Source organism: Andrena cerasifolii, chromosome 6, assembly GCF_050908995.1.
Source record: "Andrena cerasifolii isolate SP2316 chromosome 6, iyAndCera1_principal, whole genome shotgun sequence".
NCBI classification, from domain to species: domain Eukaryota; kingdom Metazoa; phylum Arthropoda; class Insecta; order Hymenoptera; family Andrenidae; genus Andrena; species Andrena cerasifolii.
In genome coordinates, this window is record NC_135123.1 from 15,301,386 (window position 1) to 15,317,731 (window position 16,346).

Consider the following 16,346-nt stretch of genomic DNA (forward strand, 5'->3'; position numbering starts at 1 on the left):
TCCATCCTTCCTCAGTACTTTAAATTGATACGGTAACGTTGTTCTACGCGAGTCGAGGATTAAACTCTCAACTATTAAAACTCGGAGATTAAAATGTCCCAAGCTTGTATCAGAACTTCGCTCAATTTCCATTCTACCCTCCTCTCCTAGCAACGCTCGAACCATCGCGAGTAACTATAAAACACCGTAAACTTTACTGAATATTGTAGGATGCTTCGATTCTCCACCGAGCCGTTGCATACTCCCTAACAACCGACTCTTCCGCATAGCCTGCAGGTATGCACCTATTTATATCCAGGCCTTTATGCGAAACCTATTTATACAGAGTAAGGTACCTATCTAGTCGCAACTGGAGTAGACGCCACGCAGGCGCGTCTGATCGCGCGCGATCAAGTTTATCTCATTTTACACGCGTTTCAGTAATTAAAGCCCGCGCACCGACTACCCGACCGGGCAAGTTCCACGGGACTTCCTTATTGGCGGCTGAATTAAAATGCATCCGAACAGGAACCCGCGGCGATCGTTAATTGGTGATTGTTTTCTTATTCTGGCTAACCGTAAATTACGGGGACGCGGTGGCTTTGGCGGGATCGAAGTTTCCCCGGTCGTTTGTTTTCTCCCTTTGCCACGATAATAAGGGAGTGACAATAAACGACTGGAGCCTTGGATATTAAAATCTTGCTCCTCGGGGGAGGCTTCGAGTGTCTCACCCCCTCCCCCACCCCAAATACGAGAAAGTGGTGCTTCTAGCATTGTTTGCGGGGTGGACTTGAATCCTCCTAATTAGAAAATTCTCGTAGCGACCCCGTCTTCGCGTGCGCCTTCTTCCTTCGGCCGAACCTTTTTATTATACGGGAGCGTAACAAGGGTCGAGGGTGGCCCCAGTAATTATTATTCAAATATTTTTCTTTGCCCGAGCCCGCCGCATTAATATTTACGACGCCACCCCCCACAGACATCCCCCTCGAGCAGAGGGCTGTACGCGAGCGACGAACCTATCGCGGAGACGTCTGTGACGATTTCTGCTTTTAAGTTACACGTCTCATGGAGTGCGCTGAAATTTCGATCCGATGTCGATGATCACTTTGGTGCCTCTTGCTGGTTAGACAAACTCAGGGAGCGCCTGAAATTTACGATATGTATTCGATATCGCGTAGGGAAAGAAATCTTGTTAACGGTCTCTTTCCCTCTGGCGAAATTCAAAAAAGTTAATTGAATTGAGCTCCCAGCGTGTGATTCAAGACTCCGAAAGCCGCGCGACGTGTTTCCGCTCGTTTTATGCACTTACCACTTCATCCAATTAACCCAGGCGACGCGGTCTGTTTACATAAGTCAACCGGCTAATTTTTGTTTCGCCCGTCTAATCAAATTACAAAAACGATTGAAGGAACGTGTAAACCCGCGAGGTCGTTCGACTGCCTTGGTATTAAAGGGTTACGTCAGCGACGTTGCTCTTGTAAGGTTTAGTCTGGATCAGTGGCGGTGGATCAAAGTTTTTACCCCGCAGAAATTAGGAATATCAAAGAACACGTATATCCCGGGATTCTGTGAAGTAATTGTTGGAGCGCAAGATTTAAATGATTCCACTGCTTCGGCGACTGCTACAACATTTATAATGGCCAAGCAAATATATCAGTAGGTATTTGTAATTGAGATGTAAGAATAGGTGTATCAAAAATAATAATTAACATGAATTAACTAAAGACAGGAGGAAGAACAAGCCTAAATGGACGCTTAATGTTGTGCCAGAAGGCAGAGATGAGGAAATTGTTATTTAAATAAAATTTCGAGTAACGAATAAAAGTTAAAAGAAAATTTCGTCATCCGTTCGTTAACCCGAGTTAACTTTATTTAACACGTGACGAATAATTTTTTTGAATAAAACTTTTGCCCAGCTAGCTCGCGCCGCGGCGGCTTCTGCCTTGATCTGTGCCGACACAGACCGAGGAAAAGCAGTGCGAACTAGTTGCAGAAAAAGCACGGACGCAACCTAATCCTCTCGCAAGAAATAGGAAACAACTTGTAAACACGGGCGCGAAAAGAAGAGGCAAGCCGCAGCCACCTGGTTTTTTCGCCGGAGGGTAAAAAGAGGTGTGAACAAGTAGCTCGAGAAAAAAGGGAGACCGTGGTCTTATTACGAGTGCGAGCTGTGCAAACGGTGCTTCAAACGCGCGCAAGAAGGACAAGCGAGTCTTACATCTTTGCTGAAAAAAAAAGGAAGGCAGTCGTACTCGAGCATAAGGAAAGGAGGATGGGGGTGCAAGACGATCCTTTTTCATCGGTGAAGCGGAGGCAAAAGAGTGTGAACTGGGTCTAGAAAAAGGTGGGCGAGTGCAAAAGCGAGAAGGACGGGTGAAATCGTAGACGAGTGGGAGGAGGACAGAGGTTACGCGAGATGAAAGAAAAAGGGGTGGCCCGAGCTTTTTCGCTGATAGAAAGAAACAGTGAATTTCTTAGGCATGTGCAGAAAGGATGAAAGATTACTATGTACTTGCTCGCAGGATAGACAGAGTCGGCTGCGTGCGACGTGGCGAGAAGGCAAATGGGTGGAGGATCTTTTTTTAGTGCTCCTCCATAGAGCGGGGAAAAGATTTGAATAACTTGTTCCTGAAGAATTAATCTAAGTGTCCAGCATCGGTTTTTATTAGTGTCATTAAGCAGATCTTGTAAATTTTATTTTATCGTACGATAACTCTTCTTTTAAAAAAAAAAACCTATTCGTTAGACTTCCTAGCCGTATATTCTATCCGACTGCTATCCAACACCTGAAGAAAGCTGCTACGATGAAGGAGTGACTATTTACAGTGAGCCACGAAAGTATTCGAACGCTCGCTATTGAAACTGTAAACAATAAAAATATACATGTTAGACTTAAGTTCTAACCTAACTACTAAAAGACAGAGTATTGAGATTATATATACCAAATTTGAAGTGAATTGGATAATATTTGTAGAAATTATGAAACATTTATTACAAAGAATAATTAATGCTTTTCGAATACTTTTGTGATCCTGTTTGAGTACATCTTTGCAATAAATGTTTCATAACTTCTACAAATATTATCCGATTTACTTCAAATTTGGTATATATAATCTCGATACTTGTGCGTTACAGTAGTTACAACGGTACTTTTAGAACTTAAGTCTAACTTGAATATTTTTATTGTTTACAGTGTTAATAGCGAGCGTTCGAATACTTTCGTGACTCACTGTATGTACATATTATATAGACAAATAAAAACGCAATTTGTTGGACGCGTGAAAGACGAGTAGGTACGCTAGAGGTCTGGACAGTGAACGTGTTGGGACTATAAAAAAAATTAGAACATACAAAACTTTAAAAACATGTTTAAAAAAAACAGAAAGTTACATAATACTTCCAGGCCCTTGCGAAACCTCAAATTTTTTGAGACAGAATCTAGCTTTTGCGGGCTTAATCTGAATCACTGAAGGCAATTTTCTTTCACTATTAAAAAACAATCACACAATTTTAATTCTTTCATTCCGCGCAACCGCTGTTCCGTTGCAAGATTCCATTTGGTGGCATGCGAACATCGCCAAAATTGGCACGCGTGCCATTGATTTGCCATCGCCGGTTAGATCGACGCATGCCGCGGGTACGCGAACGTAAACAGCCTCGGTTCGCCAAAAAATTCAATTCTGTCCGCGTCTGATTTGCGTAACGAGCCGTGCATGCCCGAGGATCCACCTCCTGCCTCCAACCCCCTACTCCAGCTTCGAGAAAGGAATCGCGCACCCCTTTTTCGGCGTCCTAACGATGTGCCAACAAGATACGGGGGCCGCGGATAAAGAGCTGCTCGAGGAGGAGCGTAAGCAGATTGACAAGAAGGCGATCGTTTTGTGCGCGAAGACGGAATAAAGAAAGAGACGGAGGGGGACGAAGACAAATATAAGAGGTTCAGGGAGTTAGGTCTAAGAAGCAGACCGTGGAAACCATTCCCTCCGAGGGGAGGCCTCCACCCCTTAATTATCCGACTGACAATTATTTTTAACGACTCCGCGATATCCAAACGAGACCTAATCCGTCGACGTGGCGTTTGCTAAAAGGGTGTCTCCTTATCGCGTCTTTTTAATCCCCTGCTGAAATCTCTTACTTTCATGTCAGGGCTTTTTCACGGGCATTCACACTTTTACAGGTATAATATAACTCACTGCTTCTTCATCCCTAAACTGCACCGACTTGCGTAACGTATAAGATACTTATAACCGTCAGCAGACATATTTCTTAAAAAATTCAAAGACAGTAGCGTTGCAAGTGTGGTGCTTAAACTACCGCACGCACTTCCCCGTGAGTATAACAGACATCTGTGCGAACCTTTCGCTCCGGTGCGTTGAGCTGCTGAGGATCATTGAGGCGAATCTTCTAAGGGTACTGCTGCGCCTCGTATCAGGGTCAGCGTGGCCCACACGCGCGCGTGTGCGCACTCGACACGGCGAATATCAGATTGTTACCGGATACGCTGCTGATCCAAACCCGTTCGCGGCCGTCGGGATTGTTCGCGTTCCCAGCGGGCCTCCTTTGCAAACAGGGGCGGTTGGAACGTTCGTGATTGAACGAACGCGATCGCCTCGCGGATCGAAGCTTCGGTGAACCGTGCTGCGTTCTTCCTGGAAAGTCAAACTGTTACCGGTATATCGTGGATAGGACGGCCAGCAGGTTCGAGGGGGATCCGTGGAGCAAGTTTGATGAATTCGAGAGGAGACGGTAGTCCACTCTACGAGAGGAGCGCGGTGAATCCGCGCAGCCGAGGTCCGCCCCTGACTTTGGAGGCTCCGTGTTGCTCTGCATTTAAATAATTAAAGATCCGACGGGACGGATGGACGCACGGACCCGTCGTATTAATGGGATAATCGAGCGTTCAACGTCGAACGAGAAGTGCCAGCGCGCAGGGAAGATGGGGGCAGGGGGGAGGAGGTATGGTGGTTGGTGACGGTGGTGGTGATAATGATTTTATAGTCAGCTGAACTGCCCGGGGGAGGAGGGTGAGAGACAATTGACTCGATAATACGGGTCTTCCTGCCTGGCACCCGTTGATACCGACGGCGAATCAAGTGCGAACACCCGACCAAGAGAAAGAGGAGAGCCGAGGGACAAGGATAAATGTTCCGTTCGCTAATGACCCCCGGTGCCTCTTTAGGGACTGCTTCTCGACTTAGGCTACCGGTCGAAGACCTCTCCACCTCTTCGTCACAGGGCGAGGAATCAGGTGCCTGACAGCGAACTCCACCTTCTGGCTTCTGCTGCACCCTCGCGTTTTGCGGGCTCAATAGGGCACCACCTTTCGCCCGGTCAGCCCGATGATCGTGCAACCGAGGATACGTAGAGGTGTTCGCCAGACGGATCTGCGACACAGGCAACCTGTTAGACGAGAGAATTCTTGGTGAAGTTATGCTTTTCAAGGATATTCAGGGCCATTGTTACCGTTGCAAGCCCCCGCATCGTTTAAGGGGTCATGCTCAGTCAGGAGGCCGAAAAAAGGGTGGTCTTTCGAAATTTTTTACTCAAAAGCTATAACACATTTGTCAAAAAATCTTTTTTCCTTTTAAGGATTGCATCTAGTACTGTGCATGGTAATTTTTTTGTTTAAAAATAGTTATCAATAACTAAGTTATTGTCCATCACTCGAAGGCTCTCTAAATAAAAAGGCTTCTGCGGTGACCACTGATGCTCGAAAGTCGAGCATCTAAAATAAAAAATTCAAAAGAATTTACTTATTATATTATATTATCTAGTATTTGAACGAAGGATTTTTCGAAATATTGATTTAGGAAAAAATGGCTGATGATTAAAGTAAAAGTTTCAATTTTTATCATAAATCGTGCTTGATTTTCGTTAATTAAAAGAAAACTAACCATCGGATCAAAAAATCCTTCGTTCAAATACTAGTTAATATAATATAATAAGTAAATTCTTTTGAATGTTTTATTTTAGATGATCGACTTTCGAGCAGCAGTGGTCACCACAGAAGCCTTTATTTTTAGAGAACCTTCGAGTGATGGACCATAACTTAGTTATTGATAAATATTTTTAAATAAAAAAAATACGATGCACGGTACCAGATGCAATCCTTAAAAGGAAACAAGATTTTTTGAGGAATGTGTTATAGCTTTTGAGTGAAAAATTTCCAAAGACCACCCTTTTTTCGGCCTCCTGACTGAGCATGACCCCTTAACTACCGACTGCACCCAGATACCAATCAGTGAAACGGGAATTCGGTAATGAGTGACTGCGAGGAGATACAGGTGGTGGTGCTGTATTTTACGATGACACAGGTTTCACTCGCGACGCGCTTCCCCGTGCTCGACCTATCCGTGTCGGTGTAATTCATCGATAAGGTGTCGAGGCGTCGCGTCGATACGCGAATTAATACAGCGCCGCGTAAAACGTTAAACGGATGGGCACTTGTATTTCTCTGGCCGCTCGTAAAAAGTGTTCGCTTAATCCTATCCTTCCGCGCGGCGTGACGTACACAGGTGTCAGGGAAACACCTGCCTCGGAACCGCCGAACCGAAATATCCGTGCAACAATAACCCGAGATTCAATTGCGCGCCGTACGAAACATCCTGAATCATTGCTTTCGTATTATTGACGCACTCTCCATCGTCGGATACCCGTTCAGGCTCCGTCGAACTTTCACGAGGCGATTACGAATCGGACAAGGTAACAGCTTCCCCGAGACGCGAGGAGACGAGAGAGTGTCCCTAAAAAATTGGCGAGACGCAAGGCTCGAAGGATAATTCGTCTAAGTGGTATTAGGGAAAGAAGAAATGGATCGATTAGCATACCGAATTATCTTCACCGCCCACCGACGCCGGGACGAGCGCAGCGCTGGTTGCAAAGAGACACGAACGAGAGAGAAATAGAGAGGAGAAGGAGCCAGTCCACCTTCGACGCGCGGCGAACGCAAAAATAGCCCCGGGACACGTCAATAATTAATTAACAGAATTTATCGATACGCCACCGGCGTTATCTTGTCCGATACGCGTACGAAACGATTTTGTGGCCGTGCAGGGAGATAAGCCGTCGTCAATTCACTCGGCTGCCTCGTTCCCGTAGAAATTACGACTTCCTCGTGATCCTCGACATCCAACATTTCCTGAGGGAGACGCGGAGAGCCCTTACAACGAATGTCGTTCCCGGTATCAACGTCAAATGGGTGGGCAGGTGACTCGGTACGGTCCAACCCAAATTTGGGCCCTCGAATATGAACGTCGTCCATTTAGTAACATAAATAACTGTTACCGAACTCACTCGCAGTCTCGGAATTTAAGGGGGTATTCTAGTCTAGACACTCGTTTTTGAAGGTGATATTTGAAAATTAATTCTGGGAAACCTATCGCACCTACAGGGCAGCGTTTTTGCACACATATTTAGTAGTGTTTGAACTATCAACACAATTTTTTGGAATGCATTATATTGAAATTTGTGCAAGTTACACGCCGAAGCGCGGGTCATGTCATCAAAAACCGGCCCCATCGGGCGCACGAATTGCGGCCGTCCTAGTCATCTCAAACGAAAGTACCAAAGATTTTTTTAATCTATATGAGCGCAGTTATCGCCCGAACTAGATTTAACCAAATCCGGACATTGTTACCGAAATCACAGCTGTTTAAAATTTTATATTTGATTTTTTCGACTTTTCTTGAGCTAAAACAAGGTGTGGGGAAGGTTGTATGTAAACTATTGATATAATTCTAGTTCCGGCTATAGGTACACATTCACTTTGAATGTGTGTCAAATTTTAGCTCAATCGATGCAGTAGTTTTTGAGAACAATGTGCGCCCGATCTAAAAAAATTGTTTCGAGAAAAACGCGTTTAATGTTTTTCATACAGTACGACCTATACGACTGAAGTTGCGGTAGATAACAACTAATTTCTGTAACTTATCCCTAATCTGGTATACCAGGAACGTAAAGGAAACCTTTCTGAGCTTCAAAAAAATCATGTTGGGCAGCTCTCTCTTCTCTGCTGGCAGTCATAGCCTCTTTAGATACAAGGGTCGAGGAAACGACTGCCGGCCACGCTGCGGCCTTAAACCCCTATAACTCTGGGAGTTTTTCGAATTTCACCTTAATATTTTAGAGACATATTTTCGAAACCCTAAAATATTTGAAAATCAAACAAAATAAAAATAGAATTTTTGGGTAGAATACCCCCTTAAGTATTTCTTAAGAGGAAAAAGGAAAGGGGAGGTCGAATAAAAGTGAGCTTTAATTAGTGGCCTTTTTACGAGTTATCGATATTCCTTTCTACTAATTGCAGTGAGCCTCGTAAGCAGGAGAGTGTTTCACTTCTTCGTCGTTATCGTTGCAATTAATATTTTACCCCGAAGTAACTGGTGGCGTGTAAAGCAGAGGTACCCTTTCTGATAGAGAGTGCCGTTCTGTAAATCTGTAAATCAATTCCGGCACAAATCGAGTGCACGGTACGAGGGGACCGTCGTATGGCCCGAAAGTACGAGCGTCTCTTACACGACACCGTGGGGCCCGTCCGGGGCCGTTCGGATCACCGTCGAACCGTTTCTAACGAACGTACCATTCGCTGATCGGGAGATACATCCAGCGAGAGGAGAAGAGCATGGAAGGAAGAGAGACGGACAGCCGGGGCGAACGAGCAAAGAGCCATTGATCCTGGGCGTTGGGACAAGCCTGGAACCGTGTCCGTGCAGCAGTTCGAAGCCTCGGACATCGGTCCCTTGACGTCTCAAGCGGGAGGGTCCCGCGTCGGGCCAGATAACGAAATTAGCCCGGCCGCTAATTTATTTCCTAATTCCCGCGGGAGCGGAGGTGTGAAACAGCCGTTCTGGACCGTGGTGTCCACGATAACGGGCCCCGGCGTTGGCATAAAAAGAGGAGGAAGGGTTCCTCTCGCAGGAAGGCGATCGGGACGGAAAGGGCGAGGGGGGTCCGGAACGGCGGGGGGAAGGCAGGGGCGGCAGAGGGCCGCGGGACACCGAGAGAGCTGGAGAAAATGAAAGAGAGCGAAGAGGAGATAATGCGGGGGCAGGAATGCACGCCCACGTTCGCACCGTGTTTTCCTACGTCGGTGTGTGGCGGTCACCACGTGAGAACCGCCTGGCAGGAATACGCGGTATGCAAGCTTGTTGCATACTTCGCGTGGCATAGTTATGGATCCGCTGATCCATCGATCCATCGACCCTGGCATTGACTGCGGCAACGATTCTGCCCATCCTCCGTCGCTCCATCTCCCGATGATTGCGCGAAAATGAATGCATCGGAGGTGTCTGTTAGAGGGAATCGAATGGTACAGCTTCGATTTTACGAGAGGGGTGTAACGGCGCAGGTTTAAGTGTTCGACTTGTCCGCGATGGTCGGAACTCGAGATTGTCAGGCCACGGAGACTCGATTTTAGTCAACGGGAAATCGGGCTGGGAAGATGTTCGAGGTCGGTCGCTTAAGCCAGCTGATGGGGAAGCTGTGACAGTGTCTCTGAAGAGAATTAATCGAAGGCTTAACTGTAAAGTCATTGGTAACGTACAGCGATGACGGAGTAACGTTTTCAGTGGACTCAAATAATTCTGGATTGACTGCTTCGGCGCCTGCTCCTTCGTGTCAATTGCGCATAATCGCTGCGTGTCTATCAAAAGCGGACGCGTTACGAACAGAGGCGAATACATAGAAGGAGAATCAATATTGAAAGAAAGCGCGTATCGGGGTTAGCACGGTCTAGCAATTACTCCAATCGTTTTCGTAATTGAATCTCTCGACGGAATGTAACTTTCTTTTCAACTAGGTAATGTCTAACGTACCGTCGCGAATAGTGTTACCGCTCAGAAGTCCCTCGATTCAATCCAACATAAGCGAGAATACACCAAGATCCCTCTTATCAAATCGTCCATCTTCGCGCTATCTTTCGACGATCGCCGAATATTAAAATCTTCTGCACGGCAAAACTGCTAGAGACGCAGCGCACGATTTTATCTGGGACCGTTCCTACCGATCCGAGGCTGCCCGCTCCGTTCAGCAAACCAGATTCAATTTGACAGACTTCGGCTCGCCGTTGCGCTCTTCCAGGACATCCATTAAAATTCCTGGAGGCGCTAACGACATTCTCGATTATTTTGTTCGACGCCCTTCGAATGCGAGTTTATAGCTGTCAGGGTATACAGACATACACCTACTTACCAGCGGGGCCCACGGTATTGCGTCTGACACGGAAACTCGCTCGTAAATTCCCGCCGAACAAATTTCCAGCATGTGTCGCGGCTATCTTAGTCCCAGTGGTTCTCAACAGCCCTCGTCACGATTCGTTTAGCCTCATTAACGGCCTGCTGATCGATCTACGGTGTCGGCTCTTTGCTCGGCAATTCCAGGGAACCGAACTGCCGATTACCCGTCCCTGGCTTTCTAATCGAGACTTCGCTAAATAAAAGAATCGTCGTTTCGATTACCAACAACGATCGCATCGAGCGAACTTCTTAGCAAAGAAGCCTATCGCAGCAGCTTAGCATCGAAAGCCCCCGCGTTCAGCAAGATCCATTTGGATCGATAAGAAAGCTTGCCAGCTTCCATGATCGGGCATCTCGGCGTGCCGCGCGGAGTATGAGGATCCCTGGGACTTGGGAGCGGCCGGCAATCAGAATCTCGTACGTAGCCACACATTTAAACAAAAACACACATCGAGGTGGTGCCGAAGCACTACTATCTCAATCCGTACGCAAATGAGCCCCTCTGCCCTCTAAGAAGACGTGGCGAGAGCGATCCGCGCCTGTAAGAGCGCCCCGCTCGAAATGTGGCGCGCAAGATGCCCGGCCGCCAGTGTTCGGGCGCAATAAATTGAACGCGAGCGCGCCTACACGCGTACACAATACACGCGGCGCGATGTTGATCGTGCTTACGCGAGGCGCGGAGGAGTAGGAGATTGAGCTTGAGAGTGACGGCGGGCAGAGGGGAGGGCAAATCAAAGCCACTCAAAGAAATAACCAGTGCTCATTAAGAGTAATAACCCTCTCTTCGGCCGGGCCGATTGTTTCAAGGGTGTCACACGGATCGGGCAGCTGCGATACTGCGCGTTACTTAACCGTCTTCCTTGTTATATTGCTTGATTCGGGGTTGCACCGGGGCCCGACGCTGGCCTTGGCGAGAGCGGAGGTCTGTCAACCGTGCCCGTCTTCGCGAAACGTCCACCGACGTTACCTCGCCCGAGTTTCGGCATGTATCGGGACGCGTGCGCTGCGCGGAATCGGAGCTGCGCGCTTAAAAATTGCTTCGCGGACGATCGTTCCGAGGGAGGGCGTTTTAAGAGCATTAGCCGCACGAGGCTGGAGCCCTCGTTGCGTGAGGTGAGCGCAGCCATTGCGTTCCAAGAAATTGTTACGCTTAATTTGCGGAGATGATATACTCGTCGACGCGCGGGCTGCACGATTCCGTTGCGATTAAGGGATTAGCTTGACGCTCCAGTCTGCGATAGAAGTACGATTGTTTCATCATTTCCCATCGCATCGTCTCGAATTTGGCACCGTTTGCTCGAGGAGCATTAAACTGTCTCGATGCTTCTGCGAGGAATAGATGTAAAAGTTCGTAATGAATTCTCTGTAAAGAAATGGTACAGAGACGGAGGATTAGAAGAGCCAGCCAGAACTGTGCCAGGCCAATATTCTTTCGCTAATCCCACCCATTTATCTGTGGCACTTCTCTTCGTTCTTTACTACGTCCCTGTGTCGACCCCTTCCAAGAAGGTCCCTTCGATGGCGAGGCATAAAAACGCGGATTATTTGCTCTTACGATCGAGGTGAACCATAATCCAGGCGGCCGCGAGGTGCCAGAAAGAAGTGTTAGTCAAACAGTGCATCCGTGCGTGCCAGGGGTTCTCATTAGGGTCCCGAGAGAGAGAGAGAGATCGGGCCGAGGCTGGTCGTGTCTTCGACTCTAATAACTATCAATTCCATTGTTGACACCGAGCGGACGGATCGAGAGGGGAGCGAAAGGGCGAAGGAGAGGAGAGCGACAGAGATAATATCCTGCTTGGCTCTCTGCACTCGACAAAGCTGCCCGCGCCCCACCAAGCTTGATAATTACAGGCGAGCGTCCAGCGAATGAGCAGGGGTATCATTAACACTTCCTGCCTCGTAACGACTCCTCGTCTGATACACGATACGCGATATACCCATGCGCGTCACTGCATAAACCTGTCAACCCGCCTAATCGGCACGAAACAGCGCGTCCTCTCTCTCTCCTCCGCCCGATCGAATCTCGCTGGGGCCATTCCTCGGAAATCTTCGCTACCCCCGCGACAAACTATCAAACGGTCCACCGTAGAATTCTAAAAACTGAATGCTAGAGCTAGTTGCAGGGTCTTCAGTCTAGCTCTAGCTGCAACTCCCGCGGCGATAGGTCGAATTAGTTGCCAATCTTCCGGAATTTTTTTTTGAGTGTCGTACACAGTTGACCTAGTGACAAAAGTGTCGTCGCGTAGACGTACCTTAAGAGAGTGCGGGGTGTTTTAAAAATGTCTCGAATTGAGAAATTAAATGAACGGGATAGAGTGACGCGGGGTTTCTAAGGTGCGCGGTAGTTACTTGGTCGTGTGAGGGGAATTGAAATTGTGGAAGGTGTGCGCTCGAATGAGGTGCCATTTGTGGATTAGCAGCGGATATGTTGTAGGAGTGTTAGCAGCGTTTCGTAATAATCGAATTAGAATCGATGATCGACGGATGCACGACGATCAGGCGAGCCAGCATCAGGAACGGCATCGAGAGCTCATCTCTCGAGGCGGCCAGAGGAATTATTCCGTTAATGCGCGTTGCCCGGCGGCCAGGCTAATAACGACCAATTTACCTGTCTCACCGAAGCAAGAACAGGTTCCGCATAAATTTCCCCGCTGTTGCACCGGCGACGTTATTATGACAACTAGGTTAGCACAAATCAATTATAACTTCGCGCTGCCGCGCGCGGCTACCTTCGTCCTTTTCTCACGCAGCCGACTCGCTCTGATTGTTCCTCGAGTTGTTGTCGAAGATGATAACAAATGGTAGTAACGTTAGTGGTGCAATCAGCTACGAAACTTTTAATTGGATCCGCTACGAGATGGGATATTATCATATTTCTCCATCATTACCGTGGTCGCGGTTATATTTGCACTTTAGCGTCCGACGTTGTGGAAGATTCTTGACCCCAACGGCTCGTTGTAATTGTCCCCAGCGAATAATCGATACTAGTCGCTTTATCTACACCGCTGTGGTCTACTGATATTGATAGTAACATCGGGTATATTACATGCGGCCAGCACGTGTTCAGTTTTATCCATATCCCTTTGTAACGTTGGTTATTAACGGTTGAGATAAGCTTCTAACCCTTTCCACAAAATAACGTTCGAACGAGGTGAAAAGTACTTGCAAGCTTTAAGGGGGAATCCTATTCTTTGGACTGAAAGCATCACGAAATTGGGGATTTTTTTTTTAAGAAACTAGCGATTTGATTCATCTGAATTTTGGACCATATTTTGATGCATCTTTGAGGAAGCAATAGAGTTTTTTTTGTGAATTTTTAATAATAAATATACCTAGGAGTTATAAATGATTGACCAACACACCGCGCAAAATTCGTCGTCCGTTGGTGCGCATGATATTTATCTTCCTGGTAATCCAAAACAGAAAAATGAATCGGCGTTCCACTATATACATACCTATGTAGCCATAATTTTATGAGTCAGAAAAAATTACAAATATTTTTTGAGGATTGTGTAGAGTTTTCAAATTGAAAGGTCTGAGACTTTAACTTTTGCTATACAATTTTACGCCAATTGTCTTATGTAATCAAAGAAGTATATAACTTATCGGTATTCTGGTTCATTAAAGTATAAAGTAATGTTTGTTGGACATGCAGGCCAAATTTGAAGGTAATCGGTTCTGTGGTTACAGAAAAATCGTGCACATCAGTGGACAACGGCGGTGTGATGGTCAATCATGCATAACTCTTATATTTATTATTAAAAATTAATAAAAAAAAAACTACAGCTTCTTCGAAGATGCATAAAAATATACTCCAAAATTCAGATTATTCGAATCGCTAGTTTCTTAAAAAAAAAATCTAAAATTTCGCTATGTTTTTAGCTCAAAGAATAGGATTCCTCCCTTAACTCAACAAAGCTCTTCGCGCCCCGACAACTCACATATAAAAATTGGCCAAGCACATTTTCCTAACGGCGTCGATCCATTGTTTGGTTTCAGTAGCGACTCCAGGTTTAAGCGGCGGCATGCACGGGAACGGTCTGATGTCCTTGCACGTGGAAGGTGGCACGCAGGTCCAGGTCCCGCGCTCCCTGATGCAGGCGTTCCTGCAGCAGGACCCGAACCATCCTGGCCTGGAGACGGTACGACTGCCAACGCCCCCGTGCGGCTCTGACGAGAACGGGACCCCTCAGTACTGCCGCGAGCTGGAGACCGAACTGTGTCTGGTGTGTCGCCGGTGCGGCCGAGCTTATCCCCAGGAGTCGACGCTGCTCGCTCATCAGCGCTCCTGCTACCTGGGCAATCAGCAGCGTCGCGGCGCGCTGCGTCTCGTCCAGTCTCGTTACAGCTGCAGCCTGTGCGACGGGAACGCTACCGCTCGAACCTACGCGAGCGTGAGCGAGTGGCGGCGCCACGCAGACAGCTTGCAGCACCGCGCCCGCCTCGAAGCCAACCAGGAACGGCCGCAGCAGCAGCAACAACAGTACGGCAATATCAGCGGAGACACCTCGGCGCAGTGCGGCGAAGAGGTGCACCCGCTGACGGACGAGATGGAGGACGTCGTGAATCAGATCACCTTGCTGGCCGCTCGTGCCGCCGCTGAGAGCACGACCGGCCAGTCCCAGGGCAACGAGAGAGCGAACCAGGACAACAACAACGGCCCTGACGCGAAGAGGCAGAAGCTGGTGCAGGAGGTGGCCGCTCTAGCTGGGGCGCGTTAAGCAGAGATGTGGCTGGTCGCGAGGAGTGGTCGAGTATGGGGTAGCCAGGAAGAGGTTGCGCGCAGGGATGCGTCAGGATGCGTGGAAGGATGCGGGGCGTCTCGACACCTTCGGGCTGGAAAGAAGAGCGTGGAAAGAGGAAGAAGACCGAGAGTGTTCGATGGGTGCTCATCAAGAGTGGTACTCAATAACGAAAACAACGTTCCTAACTGGCTAGAATAACCGGCACGGGGTTCCAGGCCTAAGCAGGAACTGACTGGTGTTGGACGAATCGAGGTGCCGGGGCGGTCGCATTTTCTTCCGCCCCGGCCACCACTGGAACCCTCGCGGCCCGGGACTAATTGCGCGTGGACGGTGGACCAAATCACGACGAGAGCGCATATGGACCTCTCTGATTTCGTTTTATTTCCGTTGCGCACGGCCACTGTCGCGCACATACCAATTTAACTGTTATTTTTGTTACGGCTGACTGTAATAGCGCGCCACCAAGCAGCGCGCACACCAAAGTTCCTTCGATAGAGAGAGGAGACGGGAAAGTGGTTGCGGGAATGGAGAACGGGAGCGAGCGGAACGATCGATCCGACTGGCGATCGTTCGAGAGACGTCGCACGGGCCGGGAGAGCCTTCTTCGGCGGTATCGTCGACTAGCCGAGCATTCGATCTGTCCGTGAAAGCACGCCGCTTCGCTTCGTAGCGGGGGAGGGGGGGGGTGGGGGTGGGGGTGGGGGGAGGAGAGAAATGAAATTGCGACGCAATAGGCGCGACGTGGAACAGAACCGAGTAACGCAAAAAAAAGGGGTTTCGACGGTGGAGGGTGAAGGGCGGGGGAAGGGAAGGGTACGCGTCGACGACGGTGGAGAAACGCGTCGAAGTGGGCTGACTTAAACGTTCCTATGTAAAGTAATAATAAAAGTTTAATGAGAAAACAGAGTTACTAAAACGAAAAAAGAAGAAAGGAGGGCAGACATTAAAAGAGGCGCGGCGATCTAGGGTAGATCGCGGTGCGGCGCTCGCGATAACTAAAGTGCCGCGATCGTTACGAATAGGTACGTACATATACATCTGAATCTTCACTCTCTGTCTCTCTGTCTCTTTCTTTCTCTTTTTACGCGCGTGTGTATGGGTGGCGGGTGGTGGTGCACCGGTGAAGCGTATGCCGGAAGGATTGCGAGGTAAGTGTCGTTGACGACGATGACCGCGGAGCGCCTTTTGCTGAACGGCAGGAAAAAGAAACTGAGAGAAAAGGGCGCGCGGATCGAGCGTGACGCCACCGCGTTCCTCTTTCACACGGACAAGGGAGGGGAGGGGCGAGAGAGACGCGAAGTGGGGACCGCAGAGGCCCAGTTAGAAGATCCGACCTACGACCCGTGAAAAATCGCAACGAAGGAGTCTCGGACCGAGGGCCCGCACGCGC

General features: G+C 48.4%; 1 protein-coding gene across 6 annotated transcripts in view; it reads left to right on the plus strand.

Annotated features, from left to right (window-relative positions):
• Zfh2 (Zn finger homeodomain 2) overlaps positions 1-15,622 on the plus strand; it is a 315,460-nt gene extending 299,838 nt beyond the window's left edge. For 4 of the 6 annotated variants that reach the window (XM_076815521.1, XM_076815525.1, XM_076815523.1 and 1 more), the window contains one exon: positions 14,211-15,622. In XM_076815521.1, the coding sequence (XP_076671636.1) occupies positions 14,211-14,932 (722 nt within the window). In that variant the 3' untranslated portion in view covers positions 14,933-15,622. The remainder of the gene's footprint in view (positions 1-14,210) is intronic. The other 2 variants (XM_076815527.1, XM_076815526.1) reach the window with 2 other exon arrangements.
• Positions 15,623-16,346: the final 724 nt, after the last annotated feature.